This window comes from Mandrillus leucophaeus, unplaced genomic scaffold (genome assembly GCF_000951045.1).
Source record: "Mandrillus leucophaeus isolate KB7577 unplaced genomic scaffold, Mleu.le_1.0 Scaffold65, whole genome shotgun sequence".
Taxonomy (NCBI): domain Eukaryota; kingdom Metazoa; phylum Chordata; class Mammalia; order Primates; family Cercopithecidae; genus Mandrillus; species Mandrillus leucophaeus.
In genome coordinates, this window is record NW_012107030.1 from 200,338 (window position 1) to 215,310 (window position 14,973).

At 35.6% G+C, this 14,973-nt stretch overlaps 1 protein-coding gene across 1 annotated transcript in view; it reads right to left on the reverse strand.

Annotated features, from left to right (window-relative positions):
* PLEKHA1 (pleckstrin homology domain containing, family A (phosphoinositide binding specific) member 1) overlaps window positions 1-14,973 on the reverse strand; it is a 56,469-nt gene that overhangs the window by 28,010 nt on the left and 13,486 nt on the right. The window contains exons 2-5 of the mRNA XM_012001059.1: window positions 12,342-12,407; window positions 11,313-11,473; window positions 6,668-6,724; window positions 4,562-4,607 (exon numbers count right to left, since the gene is read on the reverse strand). Coding sequence (XP_011856449.1) covers window positions 4,562-4,607; window positions 6,668-6,724; window positions 11,313-11,453 — 244 coding nt within the window. The 5' untranslated portion in view covers window positions 11,454-11,473; window positions 12,342-12,407. The remainder of the gene's footprint in view (window positions 1-4,561; window positions 4,608-6,667; window positions 6,725-11,312; window positions 11,474-12,341; window positions 12,408-14,973) is intronic.

Consider the following 14,973-nt stretch of genomic DNA (forward strand, 5'->3'; position numbering starts at 1 on the left):
AGTTGAATGTGGCTAAGAGAAGGGGAAATACAAACTCTCAAGGAAAACACACAAGATTTTGAAATTGGGACTGAGACCAAGACACTCTAAACTACAGCTTCCTTGAATTGAGATGAAGGTCTTAGAAAGGAAGTCAAAGCCTATCTTGCAAAGCACTACAAAACAACCAGTCTATAACCTTAAAAGAAATTTAACACACTGGAAATCTGTTCTTGTATATCTTTCTAGAGACTGGAAAAGTTATAATTGCCATAAATATATATTAAGATAAATCCATAATTCACTAGGATGCTATACCTATCAATAAATAACTTTTGCTTGTAATTTCTAGCCATCAGTAAGGCTTCCTTTTATACTCTTTTTTTTTTTTCAGCTTAGGCTGAAGCAGAGCCCTCCTCATTCATAATGGCTTCTTCCCCTCAATGTTATTTTGGGCATCTGCCCAGAACATCTGAAGATTTTAAAAATCTGTGCACTTATTAATATACTATACTTGGTACACAGTAAATGCTTAATACATATACTTCTGAATAAATAATATTTATATAAGGATCTCTTTTAAGGGAAGGAAGAGATGTAAATATATATCTAAAAAAAGACTCCTAGTATACCTTGCAATCTGAATAAAATCTCATGGACTTTAAGAATTACTTCATGACAAGATGTAGATATATAGGTATGATCTAGAAAAAAAATCAGCCTGGAATCAGTCCAACCTGACTAGCTTATGCACTTACAAGCAATACCATCTTTCAAACATTACTTAATTTCTCTGAGCCTGATACTCCTCATCTGTGAAATGGGAATGCCACTCATTCCACCTCCTTAAGAGGTGACGATCTTATATGTAAAGAAACTAACACAGTGCTTGGTACAGAATATTCTTCACTGCCATCATCTGGAGATTTCTAAGGAGTAAGGAAGCACTATAAAAAATGTAAAGCAGGAAGCAGTGGCTCACGCCTGTAATCCCAGCACTTTAGGAGGCCAAGGCAGGCAAATCACTTGAGGTCAGGAGTTCGAGACAAGCCTGGCCAACACGGTGAAACGCTGTCTCTACTCAAAATACAAAAATTAGCCAGGCGTGGTGGTAGGCACCTGTAATCCCAGCTACTTGGGAGGCTAAGGCAGGAGAATCACTTGAACCCAGGAGGTGAAGGTTGTAGTGAGCCAAGATTACACCACTGCACTCCAGGGGACAGAGTGAGGAGGCTTCATCTCAAAAGAAAAAAGAAAAAGGAAAGCAAGTGACTGAAATGTGGTATATTAGCAATATTGGTGGGGAAGGGAGAAAAGGAAAGAAAATCTTTGAACAATTAAAAAAAAAAAACTTTGATACTGCTAAGTTACCATAAAAACCCTAAAGTAAAGGTTTCACTGTAAATAATAAATGCACCCCTAGAAGCTTGTATCCTTCCTACCTTTTCCACTTGAGTATTTCATTTCAAATCTTTATGATTAGAATGAATACATAAAATGGATAAAACTTGAAGCATAAACATTAGCTTAACTGCAAACAAAAATCATCTCACAACCTGAGATCAACTGGTTATGAATATATGGTTTTGGTTCAAGAGGTTCTAAGGTATTTTATCACACTCTTTGTCAATTTTCCCCATTCTGTTTTCTCTATTCTGTACTTTCCTCTGTCCTCTCAGTCTCTATCAGATGTTGGACTTCTTTGATTGCTTTTATCTCTTTTCCATTATCTATCTTTACCTTTGTTCTACTTTCAGATTTCTTTGCCTTTTTCTTGTGAGTTTTGCATTGTCTCATGTTCTTTCTCCTGTTTGATAATCCTTTCTCATCAAATGTTCAGTAATCCTGGGCTGTCTATTCATATTTTAAAAGAAAGTGCTAAAAAGACTGATGAAAAGCTCTCTTGGGTTGTTGTAGGGCTGCTGACTGTGGACCTCACTAGTCAACTATGGCAAGCTCTTCTAGTAGAAATGCCCAGATGTCAGTCAGTATCTACGGATCTTTTCTCTAGGGTATTCAGATCTTACTCACCTAAACCCGGCTGCCCAGTGCTCTGGGGTTGGGGTTGCACTGATTGTGCAGACTTTCATTTAATCTTCCTATTTTCACTTTCATGCCTCATTCCTTTCGTTCTCTGGGACTAGTGCCCCTAAATATATAGCCTCACTGATTGTATTTGTGGAGACACCACACATCCCATTTCCTGCTGGAACAGGGGAAGGGTGTCTGCCTGATCCAGCTAGATGGAGGTAGGGAACAGAGGTTGTTTCTGATATAGATATGCAAACTAAGTCCCTGTTTTTGGTTCTTCCTCACTGTTGCTTCCTCAGAAAATGTATCTCCTATACCTAAGCCTATCTAGAATTGGGGTGAGGCAGAACACTTAAATGGTGAGCTTTTCATTGGCCTCTTCCTCCACTCTGCTAAATTATCTACCATTCCTCTATCCACTTTCCAACTTTACATACTGAGAGTTACAGATACTCTGCTCCCTCCATCAAAAATGGCTTGCATGTTTCTTATTCTCACTGGTTTGGGACAATTTGAGAGAAGACATGTTGCCACTTTGAATGAAAGTTGTGGTTCTATTTAGAAGACAGTGCTTCTCTCTCTGAAAGTAAGCATTTCATGAATCTTTACTCCCACTAGCAGTAGAGGACTAATAAACTATTGACTGATCAATGAATGACTAATCTTAATTTTTGATTCCAACTAAAATCACCCATTCTAAATACTCCAATAACTATGAATGTCAAGTCTGTTACTGTATATTACTATTTCTGTAAGTTTGAGATTTTAGAAAAAAAGGGTTGTCAAAAGTATGTGCATTATACATTCTAAAATGCAAAGTTCTCAGTTATTTCACATGCAATACCGATTCATTTACAAGGCTCTGAGACATTTTCCTGCTTCGTAACCAAAATTATAATTAGTAATAAACATGTAACTTTAAAAAATAGCTTCATAGTGAGATAAAAGCATTTAATTTAATCTTCCTATTTAATCTTCAAGGTAAGAGGATTACCTTGACAGCCACGTTTCATCTTGCTCACATCAAGATGCTATTTCTAACTACTGCCTAAAGAAACCTGTCCTTTTCAAGCAAAAGAGAGCAAAGAACTTCAATTCTACCCCCAAAAGTATCTCTCACTTTAATGTGAAATAGTCCCTTTTGATGTTAGTTGGCCACTCCAAATATTTGTTCCTTCAGTCACTAATGTCCACTAACATACACTCTGAGAGGGTATCAATTTTCCTAGCTTCAACCACCACTCCCTTTTTAACAGATCCCAAATTTCTCCATTCTTGACCTTAAAGCTCCATCCAGTCCTCAATTACTATCAACAGAACATTTCCATTTGGAAGTTCCCCACCATTTCAACTCCATAGCAAACATTTTACCTTATATAACCAACTCTCCCTGACTTCCCATTTCTTTACTTGAAGCAAACTTCCCTGCTACCTCTCTCTTCTCTCTAATTCCCCCATATTCACCAAGCCCCTGCACTTTTCCTTCTTTTCACCCTTCCTCCTTTTCCCATTGCCACCACACTAACTCAGGACCTTACATAAGTACAGTAGTTCAGAGGCCACTTACCCAGTCTACCTACATCAAAACTTTCCTATCCATACCAAAAAAAAAAAACAAAACAAAACTCCTTCACCTTATGTCTGCTTTCAGATGCTCTCTTTCTCTTCTCCTTTTTTCAAAATAATAAAACCTATTGCTCATCAAAACAGAGCAGCCTGGCTTCTGCCTGCCTTTCTACTCTCTGGCCACTTATCATACCCTCTAGCTTCAGTGTTCAGCTCCAGAGACACCACGCTCTTCTCCCCACAATCCTCTGTGCATGTGGTCCTCCTGCCTTTTCTCTGCAGTGCCAAAGGATATAAGCAGCAGGCTAGTTGGCCACCAGTGTAAGCATCTCCTCCTCTGGGGAGGCTCCCCGACTCCCGAGCTCCCCAATAAAGATCTGAAGGTGGTCCTTTGTGCTTAATAGATTGCATATCCCTTTATCTACAGGTTGTGACAACTGCAATAATAATTGCCTGGTATTTTTTATCTATAAGCCAACCAGCCTTAAGGGCAGCAACTGCTTCTTATTCATCTTACTGCCCCACTGCCAAGCACAGTGCCTGGCATATACTAAACATTTGCTGAGTAAGTTAATCCAATATCCTCAACTACTCCTATCCCAAACTGTACATTTCTCACCACCCACAAGCTAAAGACCAAATCCTTTTAATTAATTATATGTTTAATATAGAATAACATGACACAGAAAGTTTAAAATTACCTGAAATCTCACTGGAGGTGATCATTATAAATGCCAAAATTACAGTTACATATGGGTAGAAGGTGGTGATTGTAACTAGGATGGCACACAGGAAAGATGCTTTGGGGTTAGGGGAGGGCGAGTGCAAAATGTTATTTCCTTATCTATATAGCGGTTACAAGGGAATTCACTTTAGAATAATTCATTCAGCCATAGGTTTTGTGTGGTTTTCTCCTACAGTTTTCTTTTACAATATGATACAATTATATCAGTCAATTTAAAATACATATAACATGGCTACTTACCAAAACAGAACTCCGCCTTTGGCCTTAGCTTAGTAGCATCGCTAACCTAAAAAGAAAAATAGAGACGGGTTCCTCACTTCTTCATATCATCCTAAAACCAACCATATATACTATGTAAACTTCCACATGTATGATTCCCCAATAATCATACACATTTAGTAAACAGACTTAAAATTAAACATGAAAGACAACTGAAAAAGAACAGCAAATTAAATACATAGGATGCAGTTCCCAACTGTAAGAGGTTGCAAATAATACTTCCAAATTTTCTTTGAACAAACTTGTTTTCTCTTCAAAGAAATGTCAGAGAGAAGCTGAAAGTAAACCTTTAGGCTTTATGTCATACACACAAGTATTTTTAGTTTAACATAATTTTCAAAATACCCTCAAAGAATATTCTACAAGAACTATGCATTCTTCCCAAATAACGTAGTTCTAAATTAGCTCTGATTTTTAAGCAAAAATGGGGATGAGTAAAGGGGAGACTGTGCATTTAAAGTCCATAAATCCAGGCATTTAACTGAATTAATCTTAATCTTAATAATTAAGATTAAGGCATTAATCTGCTATGAGGAGATCAAAATGGAGCTGGATCCTCTCTTGCTCCTAGGAGAATACCCTAGGATAATGGGATCACTTTATTAAATGCAGCTCATGGTTCATTTTAGAAGATGAGGCAACCAGCTGCATTTGGTGGCTGCTATTCCTTTAAATAAAGTACCTCCCAGAAGCTCATTCACAACTATTGCCATGCTGTTGTCCAGTGACAGAACTGGTAATTGCAGCATCTGTTTTGTACCTTCAAAAGGAATTCTAAGTCTGGGATTCCTCACTGATCCCGACTACAAACTCACAGTTCTGAGTCACACAAAAGTTTGTTCCAGAAATAAATTTTCGAAATAAATTTTGTTTGGGAAAAAAGTGGTACATCCAAAGTAGAGTACAAACTGCACAATTTAAACTTCAGGAAGTGGGAGGACAAGATGAAAGTTACAGAACTGCACAGAAAAAAAGGTTATATTTTAAAAGAAGAGCAATGGAGGAGGGGAAAGCAGCTGGCCAGTCACCCTACCCACTTTACTGAGTTAATACTTGATTTCAAGAAAGAGCTTCCACATAATATTTGCCATATGTAAATTTACATAACATGATTTTAACAGAAAAATGTTTCCTTTTAAATATGTAATCTTTATTGTCCAAGGGCTCTTTTCTTTTCTTTTTGGTCAATGAGAATGAATACCTCTGTTGTAACACTAACATAAAGTATTTTATTTATATAACATCTATCTTCTAAACAGAGGCACATTTGTAAATTTGTCTTCTGTTGAAGTGATCTACCTTTGCCAACAGATCTCAGTATATGCATAATAGTACCCATATTATCTAATAATACTGTGTTGCTACCTTTTGCATCTCATATGTAAGTAATCAACAAGCTTTTATTGCTTTTATGTAAAAACACACACACACACACACACAAATCCACAGTGCTAGCACCTCAGCATCTTTTAGTCCCCTAAACATTAATAGAAGAAAACAAGAAAAAAAGGTACCTGACAAACGTAAAATCAAAATTTTTAAAAATAAAAAAATAGTATTGCAAAATTACCAGAAAAACAAATAAAGAAGAAAACAGAAATGAAAAGAGACAAAGTGAAAAGAGGGGGAAGAATCATCCTTTCAACATGAAAATGGTTCATATGTTCCTCAAAATAAAACATTAAAAAACAAAGTATCAAAGACAATGGGATTTAAAAGTTGGAAACAGCCTAAACAAACATAATATAGATTTAGAAAAACCTCCAGACCTTCTCAGGATAGAATTTGTTTCACTGATTTCTCCCTTTCTGATGTTGGTATACCTGATCATAAAAGTTAATGTTAACTTTTGCAATTTGCCACATCCTGTAAGTTAAAATCGTATTCTTCATAATTGTATCGATTTAAAGAATTTCCTAAACATAGTAATCAGAAACTGTTTCAGCATGATAGGAATCTGAACATCACTGTTAAAGGACATGGAAAGGAAACTGCTGCTTCCATTCGTACTCTCATTCACAAGGATTTTAATTCACACACGAATATAAGACAATGTATAAAGACTACCTTTGAAATGTAGGTAAGTTTAATGGCTCCAACACGTGATGATCCAGAAGGTAGGTTCTAGAAACAAATTATTAATATATAATTAATATCCAATATTACGAATTCATTTTATAATATAACGTTCCATGTGTACTTTTGAAAAGTTAAAAAACTCAATTTTTAATATCACATTTTACAAATGAACTTTTCTTCTGTTCAAGTTTTTATTAGGTCTGAAATCAAGTCCATAGCTTGGATAACAAAACTGAATCCTACTCTTTTCCATCATCATGCATTCTATGACTAAAAGGCTATTTTTATCACTGGAGCTAAACCAATACTCTTTCTCATGAGCTTAAAAAGCCAAAAACAAGATCAGATTTTGTTCCCGAAAGCAAGGGGGAAATATTTAGGGGCATAAAACAAATATAATTGTAAGATACTTTAAAAGCCTATACATATTACTTTGTTCTATTAAAATTTCTTTATCAAATATCTCTTGACAAAAATGGACTGCATTTCCCCCCATTTAAACGGTTTACTGTTTGTTATACCATATTAATCTACAATGATACTTTTTTTTCCAAAAAAAAAATGTTCGCTTCTCTTTACATCATATGCAGGGAATGTAGGCACTTTCACACACAGTATTTTCATTCTTCCCTTAAGTTTTAGATATGGTTTGCATCATAAAAGAGCTAAAGGTAAACGAAGAGGGAGAATCATCTCTGGTTGAAGTTATCCAGAAAGACTGAAGTAATGAACAACATTTAGGCTGGAGGTTAAGGAAAATTTTGAAACACAAAAAGCAGGGGAGAATATTCCAAGAAGAGAAAACGGACAAACTATGGCAAACAACTGAATGTGCACAGCTCTGTACTAGAAAGAGAGGGTGGCTGTGTTGGGCTGTGATGTAGTGTCCTATAAGACTGTGGTACAAAATGGTGGTCTGAAAACTTGAACTGAGAACCTAATCATAGAGGACCTAAATAAAAAACAAAGCAGCAAAGAATTTATATTGTAGAGAATTTGAAGCCAACAAAGAAGGCTTATGAGCAGATCTGGAATCAAAATTATGCTTTAATTACTATATAATAAACTGAATGGATTATAGAGGAGGAAGATGGAGGTAGGAAAACCAGACAAAAGAATCTGGGGAAAAGAAACAAAGAATATAAATTTCATTTATATGATAGAAGACTGATAAAAGACTGATAGAATATTTCAGAGGTAAAAATGAAAACATTAGATTTAGTTAATTTTGAAAATTATTTCTGCTGGAGATCAGAAAGCATCAACTATTCAACTGACTTTATAATAATGTACTTAAAAATTTAAAAAAATCTATGGGCTTGTTCTAATGAATGATTAGGAGGTAACTGGAAGCCTAGATATTTCAAAGACTTAAGATTCCCAAACATGAACTGCCTACTGTTGACACGGACAGATTTTTTCAAAACTTTCATACACACCTATATGTTGTAAAATTCCATTAATTATGTTCTGCTTTAAACTATATACTATGTACAAGCTTCCAAATATAAATAATAAATAGTAAATAGGCATATAAATTAAAATTATAATTCATTAATGTATAACATTAAAAAGCTATTTGTATTCTTATGTATAACGTTTTATATTTATGGGTTTTTGGTTTTTAACTTTAAGGAAGGAAAAGAAATGTAAATATGTCTTCAAGAATCTCTAACTACTACCAAAGTGATTTTTTCAAAAACTGTTACCCTTCCATTCAACGATAATAATTTATTTCTTTTCAGTTTTTAATGAGCCTATTATTTTAACTGCTGAATAGAGCTCTAAGTCTTTGTGGAAGGAAGACAAATGAGAAACCAAAGCATGACATAAAGTGTCACAGTAATAGTAGACACTACAGAGAAATGTAAGTAGCTGAAAGAAAAGCAATATTCAAAATACCCAGTTTCTATGGACTAGTATGATTACCATCAGGTTTGACTGGAAAAAAAAGAGATTCAAAATTTGTTACTTGACAATGAACAAGAAATAACAAACTAATAGAACACTTAAGAAAAAAAGGGAAATAGGCCATTTGTTGATTATGAGTTCCTGAACTCATTTTGCCAAATACTTTTTCACATCTCTTCAAATGCACTCCCTCGTACAGCAACTTAATTATTTCATTCTCCATGATTACCAACCTCCTTGATAAAACACAGAAAACCCCAAAATGATCCCTAATAAACACTAGAATGAATTTTTAAACCCATGGTTAGCGGAAAAGGAAGCAGTGGTCAGGGGAAGAAGTGGCTCCCTGATAACAGACGAATCAAACTAATTTTCTTTCTTTACCAAGGTTATTATGATCAGTATCACCATGTTATTATACTTTGACATAAGCAACTAGATTGAACCATACGAAATTGCCATTTTTTAGTAATTCAAAATGTTTGTGTATTAGGTACATTAGCAATTTCATATGGTTCAATCTAATTGCTTATGTCAAGATGTAATAACATGGTTATACTGATCATAATAACCTTGATAAAGAAAATAATATAATAATCTTAGCAAGACATTTTACTAAAGTTTTCAAGAGTAGCTATGTCTTGATTATTACGTTTAAAAGTGACACCAAGTTGTTACTAATGGCTAATACACTGGCTGACAGAATCAAGATTTCCTAAGTTGGAAAGAAGACATAAACTCAATAAGAACAAACTAAAAAACATTTAAATTCTGAACTTAAAAAAAAAATTGACACTATGTCCAGAAAAGCCAATGCATTAATTCCAACATAGAGATATGGCTTTCAAAAGTTCATGCGGACAAGACCTAGCTGAGTACAAACCTAGATGAGTGCTATAGCCAAAGTGATCTAGTCTCTAAACCTGCCACAGGCTCTCTTGCTTTGATCTCTGCCCACACTACTCTTTGAGCACTGGAATAATCAACTTTTCCATCTCTTAGCCAATATTATATCCAAACTTCTAGGTCAATTTCAAATGTTACCACTTCCATGAAGACTTCAACTCTTTCTACTAGCTGTATAACTTTCCTCTGAATTCCAAGTCCATGTTTTATTCAGGGTAATAAATATATTCTATTTTGTACTTAACTCCTTTTAGCTCTGTTAAATGGGTAGTACTGATAAAGGAAGAATGACAAGAAGAATCTATTACGTAGGAACATGGAAAAATAATCAAGGAGTTTCAAGTAAAATTCAGGTGAAACCATACATATGTCAACCGGACCTGGTGATGAGAGAGAAAAACCAGGGAGAGAAAATAGGCAGAACCGTGCAATGGCTCATATGGGTGAGATGTCCCTTACAACTCTCAAATTCTACATAAATAAACACACACACATTAGTGTATCTGTATCTTGTCTAATCTAAAATTAGTACAGAGTGAAGAATACTAGACTACTTATCAGGAGACCTAGTTCCTGCTCTGTGAAACAGAACAGAACCTTGTATAAGTTGCTGCTCTTCCCTAGACCTTCCATTCCTCACCCACATGAGAAGCCTACTGGACAAAAATCAGCTTAGAAGTCTGCTAGAGATTCATCCCTTGCTTTGCACATCCTTCCTTGCAACATACAACCCCATTTTTAACTTTTATACCAATTTTTATTTGAAGATAAAAAGTTCCAAAAGGCCGGGCACAGTGGCTCATGCCTGTAACCCCAGCACTTTGGGAGGCTGAGGCTGGAGGATCACCTGACGTCAGGAATTCAAGACCAGCCTGGTCAAGACGGCGAAACCCCCATCTCTACTAAAAATAACAAAAAATTAGCCGGGCGTGGTGGCTCACCCCTGTAGTCCCAGCTACTCAGGAGGCTGAGGCATGAGAATCACTTGAACCCGGGAGGCAGAGGCTGCAGTGAGTCAAAATTGTACCACTGCATTCCAGCCTGAGTGACAGAGTGAGAATCCATCTCAAAAAAAAAAAAAAAGTAGAGAAAGTTGAAAGTTTAAAACTACTTCACAGATTATATCTAATCCCAGGCCTCTTACAGATCTTAAGGCTGGGATTCTAATTTTTAAATTACAACATTTACCCCTATGTTTTGCAAGGCAACAATAAAATCAAAATGCATTTCAGTTCATGGATGGCACTACAATGACTGACTCAAATCTGACACCACAAAATAAAAGGACTATATATGTGCAAGAGCATCATGTGGTTAAGTCATTTATTTATTAAAAAATAGCAGTCACTATCCTAGATACAGCATCTTAAACCTAAATTTAATCTCACTAAAGGGACCCTGGTATTAAGCCTCCTTAATGCAAGAAAATCATCTATCCCTGGTCTTTATTTTAGCTGTTGTTTGAAATATATGTTACAAAAACAGTATTTCTGATTTTTGGGACAGCTTCAATTGTTATTTTTTTCTGTGACTCAAGATCTAATTTTCTAAAACCTAATTTTCTACCACAGAGAGCATGTCTCTCTCGAGGGAAAAATACAAAAGCATTAATTTTTATCAAATAAACTTAGTTTCACCTTCTGAAACTCAAACAAGACAGTAGAGGTCAGGAATGCAGGGCAGAGAGGACAGTCAGTAGAAATAAATCTAAAAATATACTGTTTAAGAAGACAAATACTAAAACCTGTAGAGTATGTTAAATACTTAAATACAACTTTCTATGCTTTTAAAAGATAATCCTTGGGACTTTACGAACCTGTGGATTATCCATGTACCACACGAAACTATCTTCTCTGGTATCCAGTATGAAGTACCTTCGAAGAAATTTCCCACTGTTTTCATTTTCTTCAATGTCTAAAAAACCACAAATGCGATTCTGACGATCCACATAAGGCATTGCTGAGCTTGAACATTACACTGTAAAATAAAAACATTAACAGTAAGCTCCCTATGAAACAGAAAAGTATTTCTCATGGACTGCAAGCATAAAACGTGCTATGGTGTAAGTCTGTTCAATGAGGGGGCAACTTGCCAACATGAGATAAGGCCAATTAAAATGAACACACACCAACATCCGAGGCACTGACAAAAATCACTTTTGAAATTAAGTTTATGAAGAGTGGTTACTAAATGTAACTATTCACTTTGATGGGGACAACGGAGAGCTACTCACCTCAGTTGAATAATTTCCTTACTTTTTCCCTAAAAAAACCCAGGTGAGCCAAAAAACAATCGTTATGCAAATTTTAATTTCCTCACTTACAAATTGAGATAATCTGTCCTTTAGATTTTAGAATAATCAAGATAATCTATCCTTTAGATTATTTTAGAATATTTTTAAATTCACAAAACAACAACAGTTAACATTTAGTGACCACTTGCTACATGCCAGGCTCTGTACCAGGTTCTTTTCCATATGTGATCTCTTTAATCTTCTAAACAATCCTAGGAGTAGGCATAATCATCCCCAGCAGATAAGGAACTTAACACAGAGGGGAAGTGATTTTCCAAAATTCCAAAACTGGTAGGCCCAGAGTCAAAGCCTGAATTCAGATTACTGTACTCTAGAGCTCTTATCTTATGCTCTATGCCATCTTCTCTAAAAAACCCTTGAATTGTTAAAACTAAAGTGAATCAAAATAAACTTAGTTAATGTAGTAGAAAGAGAGATAAGCAGGTATGATATGCCTCCTGGTGGAAGACACAAACATCACCTATGAAGTGAACATAAAACAACAAGAAAAAATGTTTTTTAGATCCCTGCTATATCCAAATGCCAATCTACAGGAGATGCAGAACACAGAAGAACATACTAAACTGCACCAAAGGAATTCAATCAACAAGAACCAGACTGTAAGAAACAAAAGGGAAAAAAAATTTATTTAGCAAATAAATTATTACAAGAAAAAAAAGGGAAAGATATTATAGATTAAAAGAGACTTAAAAGGTATATCATATTCTGGTCCTAAAGCACTGCAACTTTTGTTGTACTGATTAAAGTTAAAAAACCGTTAGGTGCCAAGCACTGTTTCTCTAGAGACTACAGATATATGATTCCTTCTTGATGTGATGCTTAGCCCAAATCTGCAACAGACAGCTGTTCCTATTCTGGTACTTCTATAGCTGGCACCATCACATCTTTTAGCAGGATGAATTTACATAAGTAGTTCTTTATTTAGAGGCTCAAGGTAAATTTAACTTACAGTGAAAATTCAATTACAATGCACACTGATACACTATGTATCGGCATCACTATTCCATGTGCAGTCAGAGAAATTATAAAATACACCAAAAAGTTTTAAATAAAACAATCCAATAAGTTTGTGTGTTATTGTTGTTGTTGTTCTTATAAACCTGACACTTTAAAAGGAAATAATTTCTTTAATAAATTCACTATAAGTTTGTAAAAAGAAAAGAAGTTTACAATGTAATCAAAGCTTGAAAAATCAATACTCTATATTACCATATACCACAGGTAAAAGCTATCAACTTGCCATGAGAATAGACATGTATCAGTGGAAAAGAATTTGAGCACAGAAATAAACGTATACATCTATAGTCAACTGATTTCAACAAGGGTGCTAATACCATTCAATGTAGGGGGAAAAAAAGCCTCTTCAACAAATGCTGCTGGTACAACTGGATATCCACATGTAACGAAATGAAGCTGGACCCCCTACCTCACACCATATATAAAAATTAACTCAAAATGGATTAACAATTTAAAAGCTAAAACTAGAAAACTTTCAGAAGAAAATATGGGGTAAATCTTACTTTGGAATTGGCAATGAATTCTTAAATATAATACCAAAAGCATGAGCAACAACAAAAATAAGATACATTGGACTTCATCAAATTTTTAGAACTTTTCTTGCATCAAAGGACTTCAAGAAAGTCAAAAGAAAATCTACAGGAGGAAAGAAAACATTTGCAAACTATGTATCTGACAAGGGTCTAGTATCCAGAATATATAAATAACTTTCAGAACTCAAAAACTTCAGTCCAAGTTTAAAATGGGCAAATGACTCGAAGCGACATTTATCCAAAGAAGATAAACAAATCGCCAACGAGAACATTAAAAGATGCTCAATATCATTAGCCATTTTGGGAAATCCAAATAAAAACCACAATGAGATAAAACTTCACACCCACTAGGATGGCTATAATTAAAAGAGAGGAAAATAACAAGTGTTGGCAAGGACATGGAGAAATTGGAACCCTCCTACATTGCTGGTGGGAATGTAAAATGGTACAACAGCTGTGTAAAACAGTTTGGCAGCTCTTCAAGAGTTAAACATAGAATTACCATATGACCCAGCAATTCTACTCCTAGGTACACACACACCTCGTTTTACTGTGCTTCATTTTATTGCACTTCACATATATTGGGGTTTTTACAAATTGAAGGTTTGTGGCAACCCTGCAGCCTCAAAGTACTGGGCTCAAGAAATCCTCTTGCCTCAGCCTCCCAAATAGGTGGGAGGACTATATGCATGTACCACCATGCCCAGCTAACTTTTTTATTTTTTGTAAAGACAGGATCTCACTATGCTGCCCAGGCTAGTCTCGAGCTCCTGGCCTCAAGCAATCCTCTCACCTTGGCCTCTCAAAGTGCTGGGATTACAGGCATGAGCCACCATGCCCAGCCAAGTGTCTCACTTTAAACCAAAAGCCAGAAATGACTAAGCTTAGTAAGTAAAGCATATCAAAAGCTGAGACAGATCAAAAGTGAGGTTTCTTGCACCAAATAGCCAAGTTATGAACACAAAGGTAAAGTTCCTGAAGGAAATTACAAGTGCTACACAAGAATGGTAAGTGAAACAGCTTTATTGCTGATATGAAGAAAGCTTTAGTGGTCTGGACAGAACATCAAATTAGCTACAGTATTACCCTTAAGTCAAAGCCTAACCCAAAGATAGGCTTTCTTCAGTTATTTGAAGGCTGAGAGAGGTGAGGAAGCTGTAGGAAAAAAAACTGGAAGCCAGCAGAGGTTGTTGGTTCATGAGTTTTAAAGAAAGAAGCCATCTCCATACCATAAAAGTGCAAGGTGAAGCAGCAAGTGCTGATATAGAAGCTTCCACAAGTTATCCAGGAAGATCTAGCTGAGATCAAGGAGATGGCTACACTAAAGAGATTTTTAATGTATGTGAAACTCTTCCATTGGAATGCCATCTAGGACTTTGATAGCTCTAGAGAAGTCAATGCCTGATTCAAAGCTTCAAGGGACAAGCTGACTCTTGTTAGGGTCTAATGCAGCTGCTGACTTTAAGTTGAAGTCACTGCTCACTTACCATTCCGAAAATCCTAGAGCCCTCAAGAATTATGCTAAATCTACATTGCCTGCACTCTAGAAATGGAATAACAAAGTCTGGATGACCACACACCTGTTTACAGCATGTTTTACTGTTTTTTTTTTG